This window comes from Temnothorax americanus, unplaced genomic scaffold (genome assembly GCF_048541705.1).
Source record: "Temnothorax americanus isolate GAGA-0224 unplaced genomic scaffold, ASM4854170v1 Scaffold3, whole genome shotgun sequence".
NCBI classification, from domain to species: Eukaryota; Metazoa; Arthropoda; class Insecta; order Hymenoptera; family Formicidae; genus Temnothorax; species Temnothorax americanus.
This window is the reverse complement of record NW_027509442.1, coordinates 4,926,378-4,940,697: the sequence shown is the minus strand read 5'-3', so window position 1 is coordinate 4,940,697 and position 14,320 is coordinate 4,926,378. Positions and strand designations below refer to the sequence as shown.

The 14,320-nt window shown below is 37.3% G+C and overlaps 2 protein-coding genes across 6 annotated transcripts in view; one reads left to right on the top strand and one right to left on the bottom strand.

The window, feature by feature from the left end:
- LOC143900057 (zinc finger protein 830) overlaps positions 1-13,134 on the top strand; it is a 34,822-nt gene extending 21,688 nt beyond the window's left edge. Inside the window, exons 5-6 of one of the 2 annotated variants that reach the window (XM_077410978.1) lie at positions 5,337-5,379; positions 12,906-13,134. The gene's annotated coding sequence lies outside the window, so the exon portion shown is untranslated. The remainder of the gene's footprint in view (positions 1-5,336; positions 5,380-12,905) is intronic. The other variant, XM_077410979.1, reaches the window with a different exon arrangement.
- The window catches only part of Jus (EB domain-containing julius seizure protein), a 33,453-nt gene extending 19,594 nt beyond the window's left edge, over positions 1-13,859 (bottom strand). Inside the window, exon 1 of one of the 4 annotated variants that reach the window (XM_077410973.1) lies at positions 12,990-13,859. In XM_077410973.1, coding sequence (XP_077267099.1) covers positions 12,990-13,164 — 175 coding nt within the window. In that variant the 5' untranslated portion in view covers positions 13,165-13,859. The remainder of the gene's footprint in view (positions 1-12,989) is intronic. The other 3 variants (XM_077410972.1, XM_077410975.1, XM_077410974.1) reach the window with 3 other exon arrangements.
- Between the last annotated feature and the right edge of the window lie 461 nt (positions 13,860-14,320).

The window sequence follows — 14,320 nt, the reverse complement described above, 5'->3', positions numbered from 1 at the left end:
AAGAGACACGGCAGTGTCTCGCGCCACAAGTTTTTTACGTTATTTAATTATTACGTAAACAAATATTTGTTTCACATACAAATATCAATTCTATATAATTGTAGTCAGTTAAAATTACCAAACCGAAACAAATTATTAACACAAATGCTATAATCACTTCAAATAAATTCAATTAAGAAATGAAGTTATAGCAAACACAATAATCTAAACTTCGTTTCTTCAATCGCGCTTATCTTACAATTAGAACATGCTTTTCACATAGTGAATGCTGCCGGAAAGACGACGAGGTATGTTTCTCACAAGGGAAAAAGCGACGACGTATTTTGCGGAAGTACCGCGCAACAGATTGCTGATGCGGGCGATGCGAAGCACGACAAGCATTCAACTTCCTCCGAAATAGATAGGCGTACATCGAGTCTTGCGTAAAACCCGACCTGTTATCGGATGCAGCTTCGCCGCGAAATTCACTGAGCAACTAAGAGCAGAAAATTAATTTTGTCTGCGTAACATCAAGCAGCTTGGTTATCCTACTTCATTTTTAAACTATCGCAGACTGATCGATCAGTTTGCGTTCGTTATTGCAAAGTGCAAAGTGTAACGAAATGCAGCGAAAGCAAAAATGCATAGTGCACTTGTATAACATCTATAGATGCAAAATACTGTACCTTCTACTTTTGCTTGTGTTGAAGTTGCAATTCATACGTTAATATACAAGATTACTCTAGAAATATATCACCCATTTCCACGAGTTTCAGTCGTGCCTCTGTATTTATGCTTGCGTGTCGGTAAGTCATAAGATGACTAATCGAGGAAAAAACGATTGAGGGAAGCGAAAGGAAATTCTAATTGTTAAAATCGCTTACTGTATCGGTGTATATAACATTACGCATTGTAAAGATATGACGCGCCTTCAGAAAAAAGTTTACACTGTATCAACATATTTTTTATTAGACATATATCTCGTGAAAATTGTAGCTTAAATTTTGAGTTGTGAGCGACAAAGAATTTGACTTCGTTAAACTTGACAGATAAATTCATCAATGTTGGCTGGAAATGAGATAACTTTACAATATTTGTCGAAAATTGGATAACTTTAATAATTAGACCGCTTTAAACTTCAAAGTAATTATGCATTCTGTTCCCAACATAATTAAGGTGTATTCAAATACGGCGCAATAAAAACTAGTCGATATCAGCAATAAACGTCTCGATCTAATTACCGTATATTGCCTGAAAATGCTGATTAACTAGAATACTATGAATTAATTAATCGCTCGCATATTCGTCGTAATAATGAATAATACGAATAATCAAAATGTCTATAAAGCGCGCAAATAAAGCTGAAATAAATAATAAACAGCCAGAAATAAGGTCAAACTTTACTCTATAATGAATAATAATTTAAAATATAATTTCAACATTACGCACAAATAAAAATACTAAAATCACTGCTTAACCGACTAGCAAATATTGACGTAACATATGCTATCACTTTGATAAATTGACGATAGACCACATAATGAATTGCGTGATTTATGAATATTAATGATAAAAGCAGTGCAACCATATCAATATTTAGGTTACTAATTAGAGCATCAATATCTACATTATTAATAAATATTGCACTGTGGATAACTCGACCGCAGAAAATTATTAATTTACCGACTTTTCGATAACTTAACTACGGTCGCAAATATATCGTCATATCTTCATGTTAATGTTATAACTTTAAAATGATCCCATCCAATTCTATTAAATCCAAAATTATTATTGCCTCTTTACGGTGAAAATATGATTCTCGTTGCGCATTTGATACGTTATTACATTTGCATTAACAATGTTAAACGCGGTATCCAGCGGCCGTCCGATTTCAGAACCTGTACATTTGTGCACGTTATCGAAGGAAGTTGGGTGCACGTGAATCCGCAGTGCAGACTGCAGTAACCTTACGTCTATTGCAATTCCATTCGTTCGTTCACCTCGTTTTTAATGCGGAAAAACGAAAAAGAAGACTGTACGAGAGAGTATATGAATTTACATTGAAAACTAGATTCGCAAGTGACACATCTCGGAGAGCTCTTCAAGTTAGTTCGTCAAATATACGAGCAAAGTTTCGAACAACATCGTAAGTCAAGAAATTTCTACTAACAATACATATGACGTAATACATATGATTCTTTTTTCGAAATAGCGATACTGTCACCTATCATCAATTTAGCATTCTTAAAACGCATTTGTAAGACAGTTGTTTCTCAGCTAAATGAATACGCGGTGGCCGGAATTAAAAAGTTCCATTGCAGTCTGCGTCAAGTCGTGCGCATATAAGAAAGCACGACCCCGAGCATTTCCAAGAGGTATAGTAGCACGCGCCTCGAGGCGCGTTCTAATTACGTTGTAACCTCGAATAAAAGGAGCTCCGACGCCCTGTAACTCTCTGTATGGAGACGTCGGTCGTAATTAAGTGCCACAAAGCGCAGATTGTACACGTACCTGCATATTGTATTGTCGCGTATGGAGTTATCTTTCCCACCGACACCTCTCGAGTGGCCGTTGCCACATTGATAGCTCTTTCGAAAAGGGAAATATTTTAGAATGTGAGATCTGTATATATATAGAAAGATCGTTAAATCGCGATCGTTTTTATCTGCTCCTGTATGAGCAGGAACAAGAACTTTATATGATATTTAGAAACGTTCCATTACTGACTCAGCAAAAAAATTGTATGTAGCCATATCTTCCATTTATCATATATTCGTTATCTCATCCATTATCGTAAATATGATTGATTTTCTGGAATCGGAATATGACCGAAGAGTGACCTGACTTTATGATGAAATTTTTAGAGTTTTGGCAATTTGATATCTACAATCTCTCTGTTTTTAAAACTAATTAAGATCGCTACTTTTAAGATTGAGGTGGAAATGGAGCTTTAAAAAAATTATAAGTTTACATCAAATTTATTGTAAAACAAATACAAAGTTCAACCAAAAACTATTACATAAACTATTTTAGTTATTTCTAAACAATTGTTACTTGAATACTGCTCAACTTTAAACGCGCTTTTTTTTCAAAAATATTATTTTCTCGAGAAGATTAACTATAAATTGAGTTTTTTTTTTCGAAAAAAAGTCGCATTATAGGTACTCTATAGGTATTCTTGCAATATATTTCTTCTATTATTAAAAAATACAACGCTCTCGATATCTTTCGGGTAAATATCAGCGCGTCGACATTCGAGGTATTCAATAATGAACAGGTAAAAATATCGACGGCTCATTAAACGTATAAGCGTAACTTAGTAAAAAAACACCGCTCGTGCTGCAATAATATATATGCTATCGATGTTAGTCGATGTTAGAAGCAGAAAAGACGCGACAACATTCAGCGATCGATGCTTTGACGGTGATTAAAACTTGCGCGGCGTTGTTTAAACTTTTACGTTCGAGTTAGGAGGGAAGCCACAGAGACTGCCTCGCCCGGCGCATAACTCGATACATAATTCAGCACGACACGACAGCCGTCAATTTATAAAAAAAAGATGGGTCTTTATTTTCCTAAAGAAGGAAAAACCCCGAGACAATTGGTAGTAAAAAATATCTCTCTTAAACAAACCCAGACAATGCAGACAATGAAAAGAGAATATAAATATCGATCATTCGCTGTTTAAACATACCAAAACTGAAACCGTAATATCATAATACCTAATACAGAATAAAATAACTAGTGAGTGAAAAAGAGAAGAAAAATGAAACTGGTCTATGTAATGTATGCGCAAGTCGTGTAAATATTATAAATAAAAATGCAATGTATTTTCGCTACGTCTAATATAGTCGGTCTTGCCTTGTGAGCCATCATGTAGAACAGATTGTTATTTTAAACTGGCCCTTTCTCTCTTCTGAATGTCTGACACAGCTGATGTCGAGAATCAACCCCATTGTCTTTAAGTCGGACTGAAGTAGTTCGTCAGAAGTGGAGCATATCTTATCTAATTATTAGGCAGAGGTCTACAATTTCATAGTACTAGTGCAATAAGTTTTGCGATTGAGTTATCCAGAAATAAGTATGCTATCTAGTCTACTTTCTTGCGACTGTAGAGACCTACTTACGCTAGATACTTTCTGAAAGAAGATACAGTTGACATTTCCATATTGCGGAAATTATATTGTGAATCAGACACAAATCTCGCGAAAAAGTAAGATATATTTTTCCTTTGTGGCTCTATTTCGTAGGTAGTCACAGCTACGAAAAGGTAGTTATCAACAAAACGATCTTTATTAATAAATAATCGAAATCGATGGCATCAGACGAAGTTAGGGAATATGATACGGGTGCATAATTTACATAATTTTATACATATAAAAAGTGTGACGAGATGTCTATTTTCGTACATTTTAACCCTTCCAGTCTATAATACACTGTTAAATATTAGAGGATGAAATTTAAACCAATACCTTGAGTTAAATAAAATTTGGTATTTTTACCTGTCCTGGGTCGAAATATAAAATATATTATTTTAACATAAAATACTGTTTTAGTTAAATTAACGACATATTAAGTAGGAGCAGTGGCGACCTATAGAAATAGTTAAAAATGGCTCAAATTGAGTATAATTTGACACTATGAATTTAACAGTGTAAATCTTTGAATCTCACGTTGAGTTTTATGTTAACGTGCTAGTTTGTCAGCTAAACCACACAATACATCTACGTCGCAGAAGTTCAATGATGCGATTACTGCAGTGCTTCGAGACATAATATCTCTGATATCGATCATTCCAGTGTAGAGGCAGAATGATGTGATATCTCAAGGTAATCCGCGCACGCACAAGCGTCAGGAAATTACGTGTGGCAGGAAAAACGAACTCAAACGACTACAGACGTCGTACAGAAAAATGAAAGGAAAATTCTAATATCCTGCAGACATTCTTTAGGGCGTCCTTTTGACTTCTCTGTTGTTCGGAAAAATACCTGTATCTCGCAAAGAGTAAGGTTACAAGCCTTATGTATTCACGTAGAATCGTTTTAACCCCAAACCAAATAGCGAATACGCGAAAAGAATATAAAAACCACAATAAACTTTTAAATAGACGCAATAAGTCTTATTTCTCAATACTTTTCGAACTACGTGTAACACCGTTAAATATTAAAAGATAAATAATTTAAACCAATACCTCGAGTTAAATATCATTTTGTTATTCTTAATTACCATGTATGTCAAAATTTATTATTTTAACTCATTTCATTCCTCCTATAAGAATGGTTAAAAAGGACTCAAATTGAGTGAAATTTGACACTACGAATTTAATAGCAAACAACAATTTATGAATAAATTTTCAGGTAACAAGATGGATAATTGGATGGGTGTATAATAAATTTACAGGTAACAAGATGGATAATTGGATGGGTTAAAGCCATAGTGGTGTAAGTCACTTTTTTTAACCTATCGAGTTAAGTTCATAGATGCAGTCTACACATGCAGATATGTTAAAAAAAAAAAAAAGTGGTCAAAAAAATTGACTTGCACCACTATGACTTTAACCCCTCCAATTATTGAATTAAAAAAAAAATGTACAAGAATAAGTATAATAAATGTTAAAAATCTCTCCGCTGCTTAATCTGTGTGTGTGTGTGTGTGTGTGTGTACCGATTAATCCTCAAGCATTTAAACCAGCAAGATTAAAATTTCACGTTTCTGCTGCAGCGTTCCTGAGCAGACGCTTTATCCTCCACTACGTGACAGCCGATTTTTTTATTCTTCTTATATTAAGAAGGAACACAACGTGCTTCATGAATATATATTAGGAAATTTATATGTCGGACTTGCTCGAAAATATGAGCCAAACGCGTTTCGAATATGCAATAAAATATAAGTGTCTCTTTTAGCGGCGCGGGCGCCTGCAAGACTGATTTCCTTGAGAATTATTATAATGGCGTAGCAAGTAATAAGTATAGTAATTTGTACCAAAAATGATAGGTTGGTAGCTCTGCTTCTATAGTTCTAAAAACCATTTTCGCGCGGACTTCTTTCATTGTCTTTTGTCCATCGGCACACACCTTTGTAAAACCTCAGTAGCCGATTAACGTATTAAAGGCATTGCTACTCAATCAAGATACTGGCGTCTTTCTTCTCATCCTGCACGCAATATCCTCTGGTGTGACTGCACGCTCTGCGATTACAGTATAGCTTCTTAGCAAGTAGGATTGCCGAGGTAATTCCATTTTTTAAGTTAATCTTTACACAGTGCTGTGACGAACCACAACGGGAAAAAATGCTACGTGCCGCATGCATGACGTAAATAAATAACAGCTATATATACAGGGCTACGTTATTGTCGTTTATTGATCTATTTAGTGCGCTTTATACTTAGCGCCTCGCATATGTCATGTCGGTTGTTTACATTATAATCCGGACTATCGTAATCACTTTAATGTTCCCGACAAAAGTAACTTCATCTTGTATTGTTCGAAGAAAGTCAAATATTGTTCAAGTATTTAAGCACGTTAATTGATTTTCGTCAAGAGTTTCTGGTGCAATATTCGCACAGCGTTATGTTATCTGAACACTCCGTTCACTATTACTAGAGTTTGCAGCGTTGGGTAACAAGTCGGCCAATATCTTTCACATTTCAACGTAAACATAACTTTACAATACGGAAAGAAAGTATGAAATGGAACGGGAGATAAAACTCCAACTACGCCCATATGTCATTTTCCTTGGCAAATATGAATGCGCCGAATGCGCGTGTTGCAGAAGGTATCTCTGAAGCCACCGAACAATGCCAGATAAAAGTGTTATGTAAAATACGTCTGTTTTTCCTTCAACTTACTAAACTTATCTATCATATTTTTGATTACGTAGATCCATTTTTGCAATAACTAAAATAATACAAAAATGTCACCGATAATTTTAAGTTAAACATTGTCGAGGAATAGCCTGGAGGTTTTTTTTAAGTAAGTTTTAAAAATTACTTAGGAAAAGAAAAACATTTGCTCGAGGTTATTGGAAAAACATCATATAAAAGTAAACGCTACAGGTTTAAAAGATCTCTCTAATGGCTCGTTTTCACCAACGTCGTTTAACTTTAACCTTAGTTTAACTCACACTCTTCGTCTCTTTTTAACGGGGACTGTTAGAAGAAGACAAAAAATGAGTTCAACTGAGATTAAAGTTAAACGACGTTGGTGAAAACAGACATAAGAATTTAATGCGAACCGCAAGGATTCATGTAACCCGGCGAAGTCCGATTTATCGGTATATTTACAGCCAGTCACCCTCTTTCATGTCAAGTTGCAAGCCAAGCCGAGCGTTCAACAATACGCGCGAGGTAATCATTAATGCTATCTCGATAGCTGATCTGATGCATATTCAAGAACCAGCGCTGGGTCTCGACTCCGAGAGAGATCTAGAAGCGGCCTGTCGCTCGCGTTCATCTCTTGCGGGATTATTCCGACCGCGAGCACCCTACCTGATGCTCCTGCCACGATACCGCGGGGAGCTGTCGATACAAGCACGTTTAAGATTGGCTTGGCACGGTGCCATTGTCGAGGTCGGTGCGCGATCAAGCTCGATCGAATTTACAAGATGGATGAACTTGAACGCGTGAAACTTCATCGCGGAATCGTCATATGAAAAGAGCTAGGTACTGCAATGGCCAAAATTACAATAGTATAGATCGTAATTACGCTCATTGACACGATAAGAGGGAGAAATCTTTGGATTTTTCCTACAATGATTGAAATGGGGATATGATCTCGGTGAATTTCGAATCTACAAAGTTTATCTTTGTATAATGCGACGATAACTTTATGATAACTAATGTAAACTTTATGTAATATTGAAATTTCACGCGTTAGCAACAAAGACACGTGCGCACCAAACGCAATTGTAGTTCTGATGTGCAAAACATTTGTTATATTTGTCGAATAAAGCCGAAAATGAAATTTCAGCGGAATCGAAGCAGAACTATTTCGCCTCGAGTTACAGTATATTTTCATCTAGAGAGGAATTTTTCAAGAAAATTCTAGTTTTTTAACTTTATTTCGTACAAAACATTATAGAAAAATGACAAATCTTTTGTACCCAATCGAATATAGAAACGTAGAAAGTGTTTGATACATATGCCACGTAACGATTGCGATTCTCGTGGTTCTTTTTCCGTATCATAACGTATTGTACATATACGATCATTAATTTTGATTCAGCCTAAACTCACATTTTTAAACTTTAATATTTACGTCGAAAATTTTAATTAAAATCAAAATCGATAGTTTCATCAACTTTAATGCGTCGTTATCATCGTTATCGTCGTTATCGTTGATACCGCGGTGTAGTGATCTATACTCAATTTGTAGGTGTACCCTCCAGGTTATGACCCGGCTAACCTATGTACACGAGCACGTTATGTCAGACCTGTGCTCGTAAAACGCGACCTGATCTTTTTGATTGAAAGTCTGGTAACAGAGGCGATGTTAATCCATTGACATCGCGCGCTTACATAACTTCGTGCAGTCGATTCGACCGTTGAGACGAAATTTTTCTGCAAATATATTGAGGTAATATTATATTTATCCGTCCAATTCCACATTCGTAAGGTAAATCGGCGTTAATGTGATGAATAATAAACAAGTTTGCAATCATTTATCGCGAACATCAGAAGACTGAGGAACACGGCACGTCAATAATGGATACAAATTGATGCCACCAACGCGCCAGCGTTTATTCTCTGAGAGCTATTTGTCATCGGTTGCGGCGATATTTCTGCTTTATTACGAGAAAATAATCAGAGCGTGTGGAATAAAGGCGTACTCTGAAGCACACGAGAACTTTTTATTAAAGGAAAAGTAATTTAATATTTATCGCAATTGAGTAATAATTTATCCATATTCTCTCACTTTATATACGCTTTAATTTGCACGAAATTTGTTTCAATTTTTTTTGCTTAAACATTAATGTTCTTCTTCTTCTACTTCTGGCATTACAACTCAGGATGAGTTTCAGTGCTTTTTAACAATTTTCTTCCATTTAGCCTTTCGCGTAGGTGTTCGGCTTCTTTTTGTTAAATTCTTCGCAGCAATGAGTTTTTCCATTAGGATTGTTTAAACTTTAATGTATTATTTAATAAACTTTGTTCATTATCCATTATTGTTTATCGCAAATTGTTCATCGTGAGATACTCTAAAAGTCATTTTTACATGTTGCACTCGTGACCCACTTTCTCTCACTAATTTCAACGAGAAAGCTAGATGACAAATTTCTTTACTTAATTCCCTCGGTCAGGCAAACATAGTTGAACACGATCGTCGCAATTGCTTGAAAGCGATGGAGTTACGGATCAAGGTTAACAAAAAGCTGAATCAATCTTTAACTTAGCAAACTTGGGCAGAGTTGCGGTCACAAACTTCGTGGAGGCAATCAATTCAAATTCGGCCATACGAAATGTCACAACAAATGGATTATAGAAGAAAGTTAAGAATATATACGACGAAAAAGAATGTTATCTTCCAAAGTAAAAAAGTTTTCTTTACAAAAGCGACATGTACCAAATAGAAATATATTCAGGACATATACAAAATAAAATATCTTTTAAGCATCCTTTATACACCTTTAGATGTTTGTTTGTTCAAGTGTAACGTGCGAAAGTTGTATTTTGTAAATTAAGCTTGATTTTGAATTGACATTAATTTAAAAAATGTAAGTATTTTATATTATATTTTTTTAAGTACGATAGACGACATGCATCAACTTTTTTTTTATTGTAAGATGATTTGTGTTTTAATTCGGAATTTCTGTGCATACTCCAAAATTTTTGCAAAACTTAGTATTAGTTTTACAAAAAATACTATGTAATATATCACAAAGTTTTATTTCTCTCTCTCTCTCTCTCCCTTTTCTTCTTCTTGCTTTCAAATTATATTTGTTAATAAGGAATAAGACACGGCGTAGATTCTGCTTGAACACAAATTAAGCTAAGAGAGACAAATCATTAAACTTAATTCCACCAATTCCATCAGGGACAATTCGATAACGTTTCCGTGGCATGTAATAAGCACAAGTTCATTTGGAGATTAACTTCAATCCGACAAATCAATAGTAAAGCGAATGAAAGGAAGAGGGAACAAGAGAGAAACAAAGAGATAGAAAAAATAGTATGAAGAGAATGAAATTGGAATATATTCTCCATTGATTAATGGAGGTCAATTAGAGTAATTATCAAAACAAAGCAAATATTACCGTTATTCCGTTGATTGACATTATATGTGTATAAGTGGACATGGACGAAGCATACTAAATTCTCGAATGACGTGAGCAAATTTTTAGTCTTCGCAACAGGTTCTGTTATCTCGCAAATGTTCTTACTTGTTGCACCGTGCTCTTTACGACCGCACAATTATAATTACCATTTTCTTATGCCTGCGTACGAGATTCAAGTTAATTTTAAAATTTTAGTTAATTTAGCGACCTAAATCCAATAAATAATGTTTTTTTTTTCCAAAACAGTCAAGAATATAATTATAATTTATAAATGGCATTCCTTCAAATTTTTGTGAGAAACTATAAACCACTACAAAGAACTACAAAGTTGATTAAACTTATAGTTAGATATACATATAACGATTTAATATCGACTTGCACTTAAAAATTTAATCATGAAGAACTAATATTGCTTTCTAATATCAGAGTTAACTTAAAATTTTTTGAGCTAAACAAAAAAGATTTTCCAATATTCTATTTCTATGAATATCATCCAAGAATATATCTATCGAGAAACGCATTAACGTGTGCGAACAAATCGAGACGAATTGAACGAGGTATGAATGCGAATCGTTAGTAAAACCCTGAACCAACAAATTTTCAACACGAAGAAGCATAGAACTCTCGTATTCTTTTCGACATTATGTTAGCCTACAGAAACCACGCGGATCAAAATGAATAAAAGATGAAGGTTGTCGGAAAGCTAGATAAAATCCCTCCCGAAAAAAATGCGAAAAACTATTTGGGGCAAAACATTCTAACTATGTATAAGTCGTTGTCTTTTACGATGACCGATTTCCATAAACTTTTGGGGTGGCGGAACGAAGAAGATCAACTGATAAAAACAATAGGTTTTTATGTACGAGTTACGGACTAGAGTTAGTTTCAAAACTTTTCAGAGATTATGCTATCTTTACGTAACTTTTGCGTTTCGAAGCAGAAAGTAAGAAAAGTAAGATCTCTTAAACTTGTCTGTTAATACGAAGATCGCTGGATGTCTTGCGTTATAGAGAAAATATTGTTTTATAAAGCCTGGATACTGAGATCCTCATTTTATAATTCACTCCCTGTTTACGTGGAAATCTTTTATTCAGGCACATCTGCGTATTCTATATAGCACGGAATTCTCGGCCCGAAGAGCTTACGGGAGACGTAAATGTGAAGGGTAAATCGCACAAAAAAATGTGTATTTATGTAGATCGAGGGACAAGTATATTTACCTGCTGCAATCGATATACATTTTTATTTCGAAATGTCGGCAGAGTTTAGCAAACACGTGCAGCCTCTAACTTTTGAAAGTTTAATCAGATCAATCTGGCGAATTTCATTTATCCTATATCCATGTCGGTCATTCTATCCTATCGACTCGTATTTCGCGCTGTCATTGATATATGCCATTTGATGCAATATTTGTCGCGCTGTCAAAATGTCACGCGTCAACAAACACAACGTTATACCCAGTGACGGTGAACGACCAATATGCGAGGTCTTACCACATTAATACCCCATTGCTCAATGAATTTACCAGAAAAATTTGCTCAGGCTTTAATCAGACACGCGCTCCACGTACGATATCTTTCGCGCGACACGCGCATTATATGTAATTGCACACAAAATAAATTAAAAAACCAATCGATATCCAACCGAATGCGCATATCGCAAAGAGTAACTTCGCTTAATTCGTAAAGTAAGCCTTTTCATAAAGCATTTTATTTTAATTTTAATGCCGGTTATAGAATTATTGAATTATTACATCGACTTATCGAATTTTTAACGGGAACAAACAAATAAAATGTTGGAAATTCATTTAGCTCATCACACGTTGTGTAGTACAATAATAATGCTACACGTTTGCTTGATATAGCTACTTATATGACATAGCTTGTGCACTTATCTTTTACATGCAATATCATCATCAACTGCGACCTTAATGAAATCTTACAATTAGTTACATTCTCATTCAAAATGACAGAAAGATGTAAAACATTACCTAAGATCTCTTAATCTTTTAGAGACGTCTTTTAAAATGTCCTTCAGACATTTTTAGACTTTTCCATTGTTCACTAATTACTTGGAATCCTTTTTAGTACTCGATCTTGAATTTTTTTCTTTTATTTGACATAAAAATACCTAGTTTATATTTTGCATATATTACGTGAATATAGATAAAGCATCCTTTACGCGGTATTGGAAAAGAATATATTAAACTGTAAACAAATTTCTGTAAACAACACTTTGCAACACTTTTTGTTTTAAATATTTTAAGCTATTATTATTAACAGTATACATATGTGCACATAATAAATTATGTATTGTAATTAATCATTTTCGTTCAAATATATTGTTAAGTTATCGTGTATATACGAAACACGAAACTAGTGAATAAAGATTAAGTCGCGAATATCGTGCGGGAAATAAGTACACAGAAAAAAAGTGTCAAATCGAAACTTATATACTCAAATTAACTATTCATTGTTTCGTATGTATGCAACAATCTATAATCTTCTTATCAACTTTCTTTTCTTGGTTGAGCAATATCAAATGACTTCATTCAAGCAAGTTTTCTTCGTTTAACGTAACGTAATTTCATTTCAAGGTTTCCACGTTGAAACTAAAGATAAGATAAGATAAGATTTCACGCATGTTATTTCCAGAAGGAACAAGAGAAAACGTCAACTCTTTCTCGTGGCAGAGAGGATCATATGCGCTTCGCGAGTGAAGTTATTTAAAAGTCTTACCTCCCGCGGTTGTCAGCTTCGAGGGATCCGGTAGACCCAGAGCCGGCTGATCGAGGATAATCCAGGAGGAGACCAGGACGACGCAGAGCAGTCGCGCGGCGGTGGTACTGCACCAGGGGTTGGTCCCTGACGTCGGGTACGCCGGCGACGGGCAGATCGTCGCGGCGACGCTCATCTCTACGACTGCTATAGCCCCCCCGCGGGCCCACGCGGCACACCTGCGGCCTATGCACGGCACGCACGCATGTAACCCGTACGTCGCCTGCACGCCCACGCAGGTCAACCCTGCCTGGCCTACTTCCGGTATCACATCTCCAGCCGATCGCGGAGGCGCGCGCGATCGATGACGCGCATATAGTCGCCGCCGCGGAACCCGACGCCGTAGCTCTCTTCCTCTTTGTCTCTCTTTCTTTCTATCTCTCTCCCTTCTGCCCGCGTGGATCACGCAGCGTCTTTCGCGATCTAGCGGCCCTCGTCGTCGTCGTCCTCGTCGTCGTCGTTCGAAGCGACACGCCGCCGGCGCGTGTCCAGACTCCCTCGCTTGATCGCGAAGGGTTGGCGCGCGCGATTTCCGAATCGTACAACGGAGGCGCAGTCCGAACGAAGGGTGAGATGGTGGGACCGACGATCACGCGTTCGCGCCGTCGCGTCGTATGTACGTACGCCGTGCGATTGTGCCGCGTATACCGTGACGGGAAGGCGCGGGCACCAAGCAACGACCGACCTGACTCACCCTCGACGAGGGTCGGCGTCGCGACGCCAGAGCGCCGGCGTTCTGCGCAATACGACCGAGCCACGTTTCCACCCCCTTGACCGTCGCAGCCGGTGTGGCGCGACGCGGCGCGGCGCGGCCAGCAGCGCGGCATGGCTCAGAGCGCGGTGCGATGTGGTATGGTGTGGGGTCGGGGTGGCGTGATGGCGTGGTAGCGATGTTGCTCCGCGGCATCCACCCCCTTGCGGCCACCCGTCGCCATCGCGTAGACAGCGGCGGAGCGCAGTGCCTCTGCCTCTGAGTTCTGAGTCATTCCTCAGGCAAAACCCGTAGCCGCCGGCCGCCGTTACTTGGGCAACCAGAACGCAAGGCGACACGTCGTCTTCGTCGTCGTCGTCGTCAATACGCCGCCGCGCGTCGCGATGTGTTGGCAATGACGCAGCGTGGGACACGATCGTGCACTCCGCGTTGCACCCCACTTCTAAGGGATGCACGATCGAAAGGGTGATCGCGACGGTATCGCGGGGGTGGATGCGGCGCGGCGGTTTTGCCATACGTAAAGATGAATATGAATATCTCAATAGGATGTCAAGGTAGTCTCGAGACCCATAGATCTTCA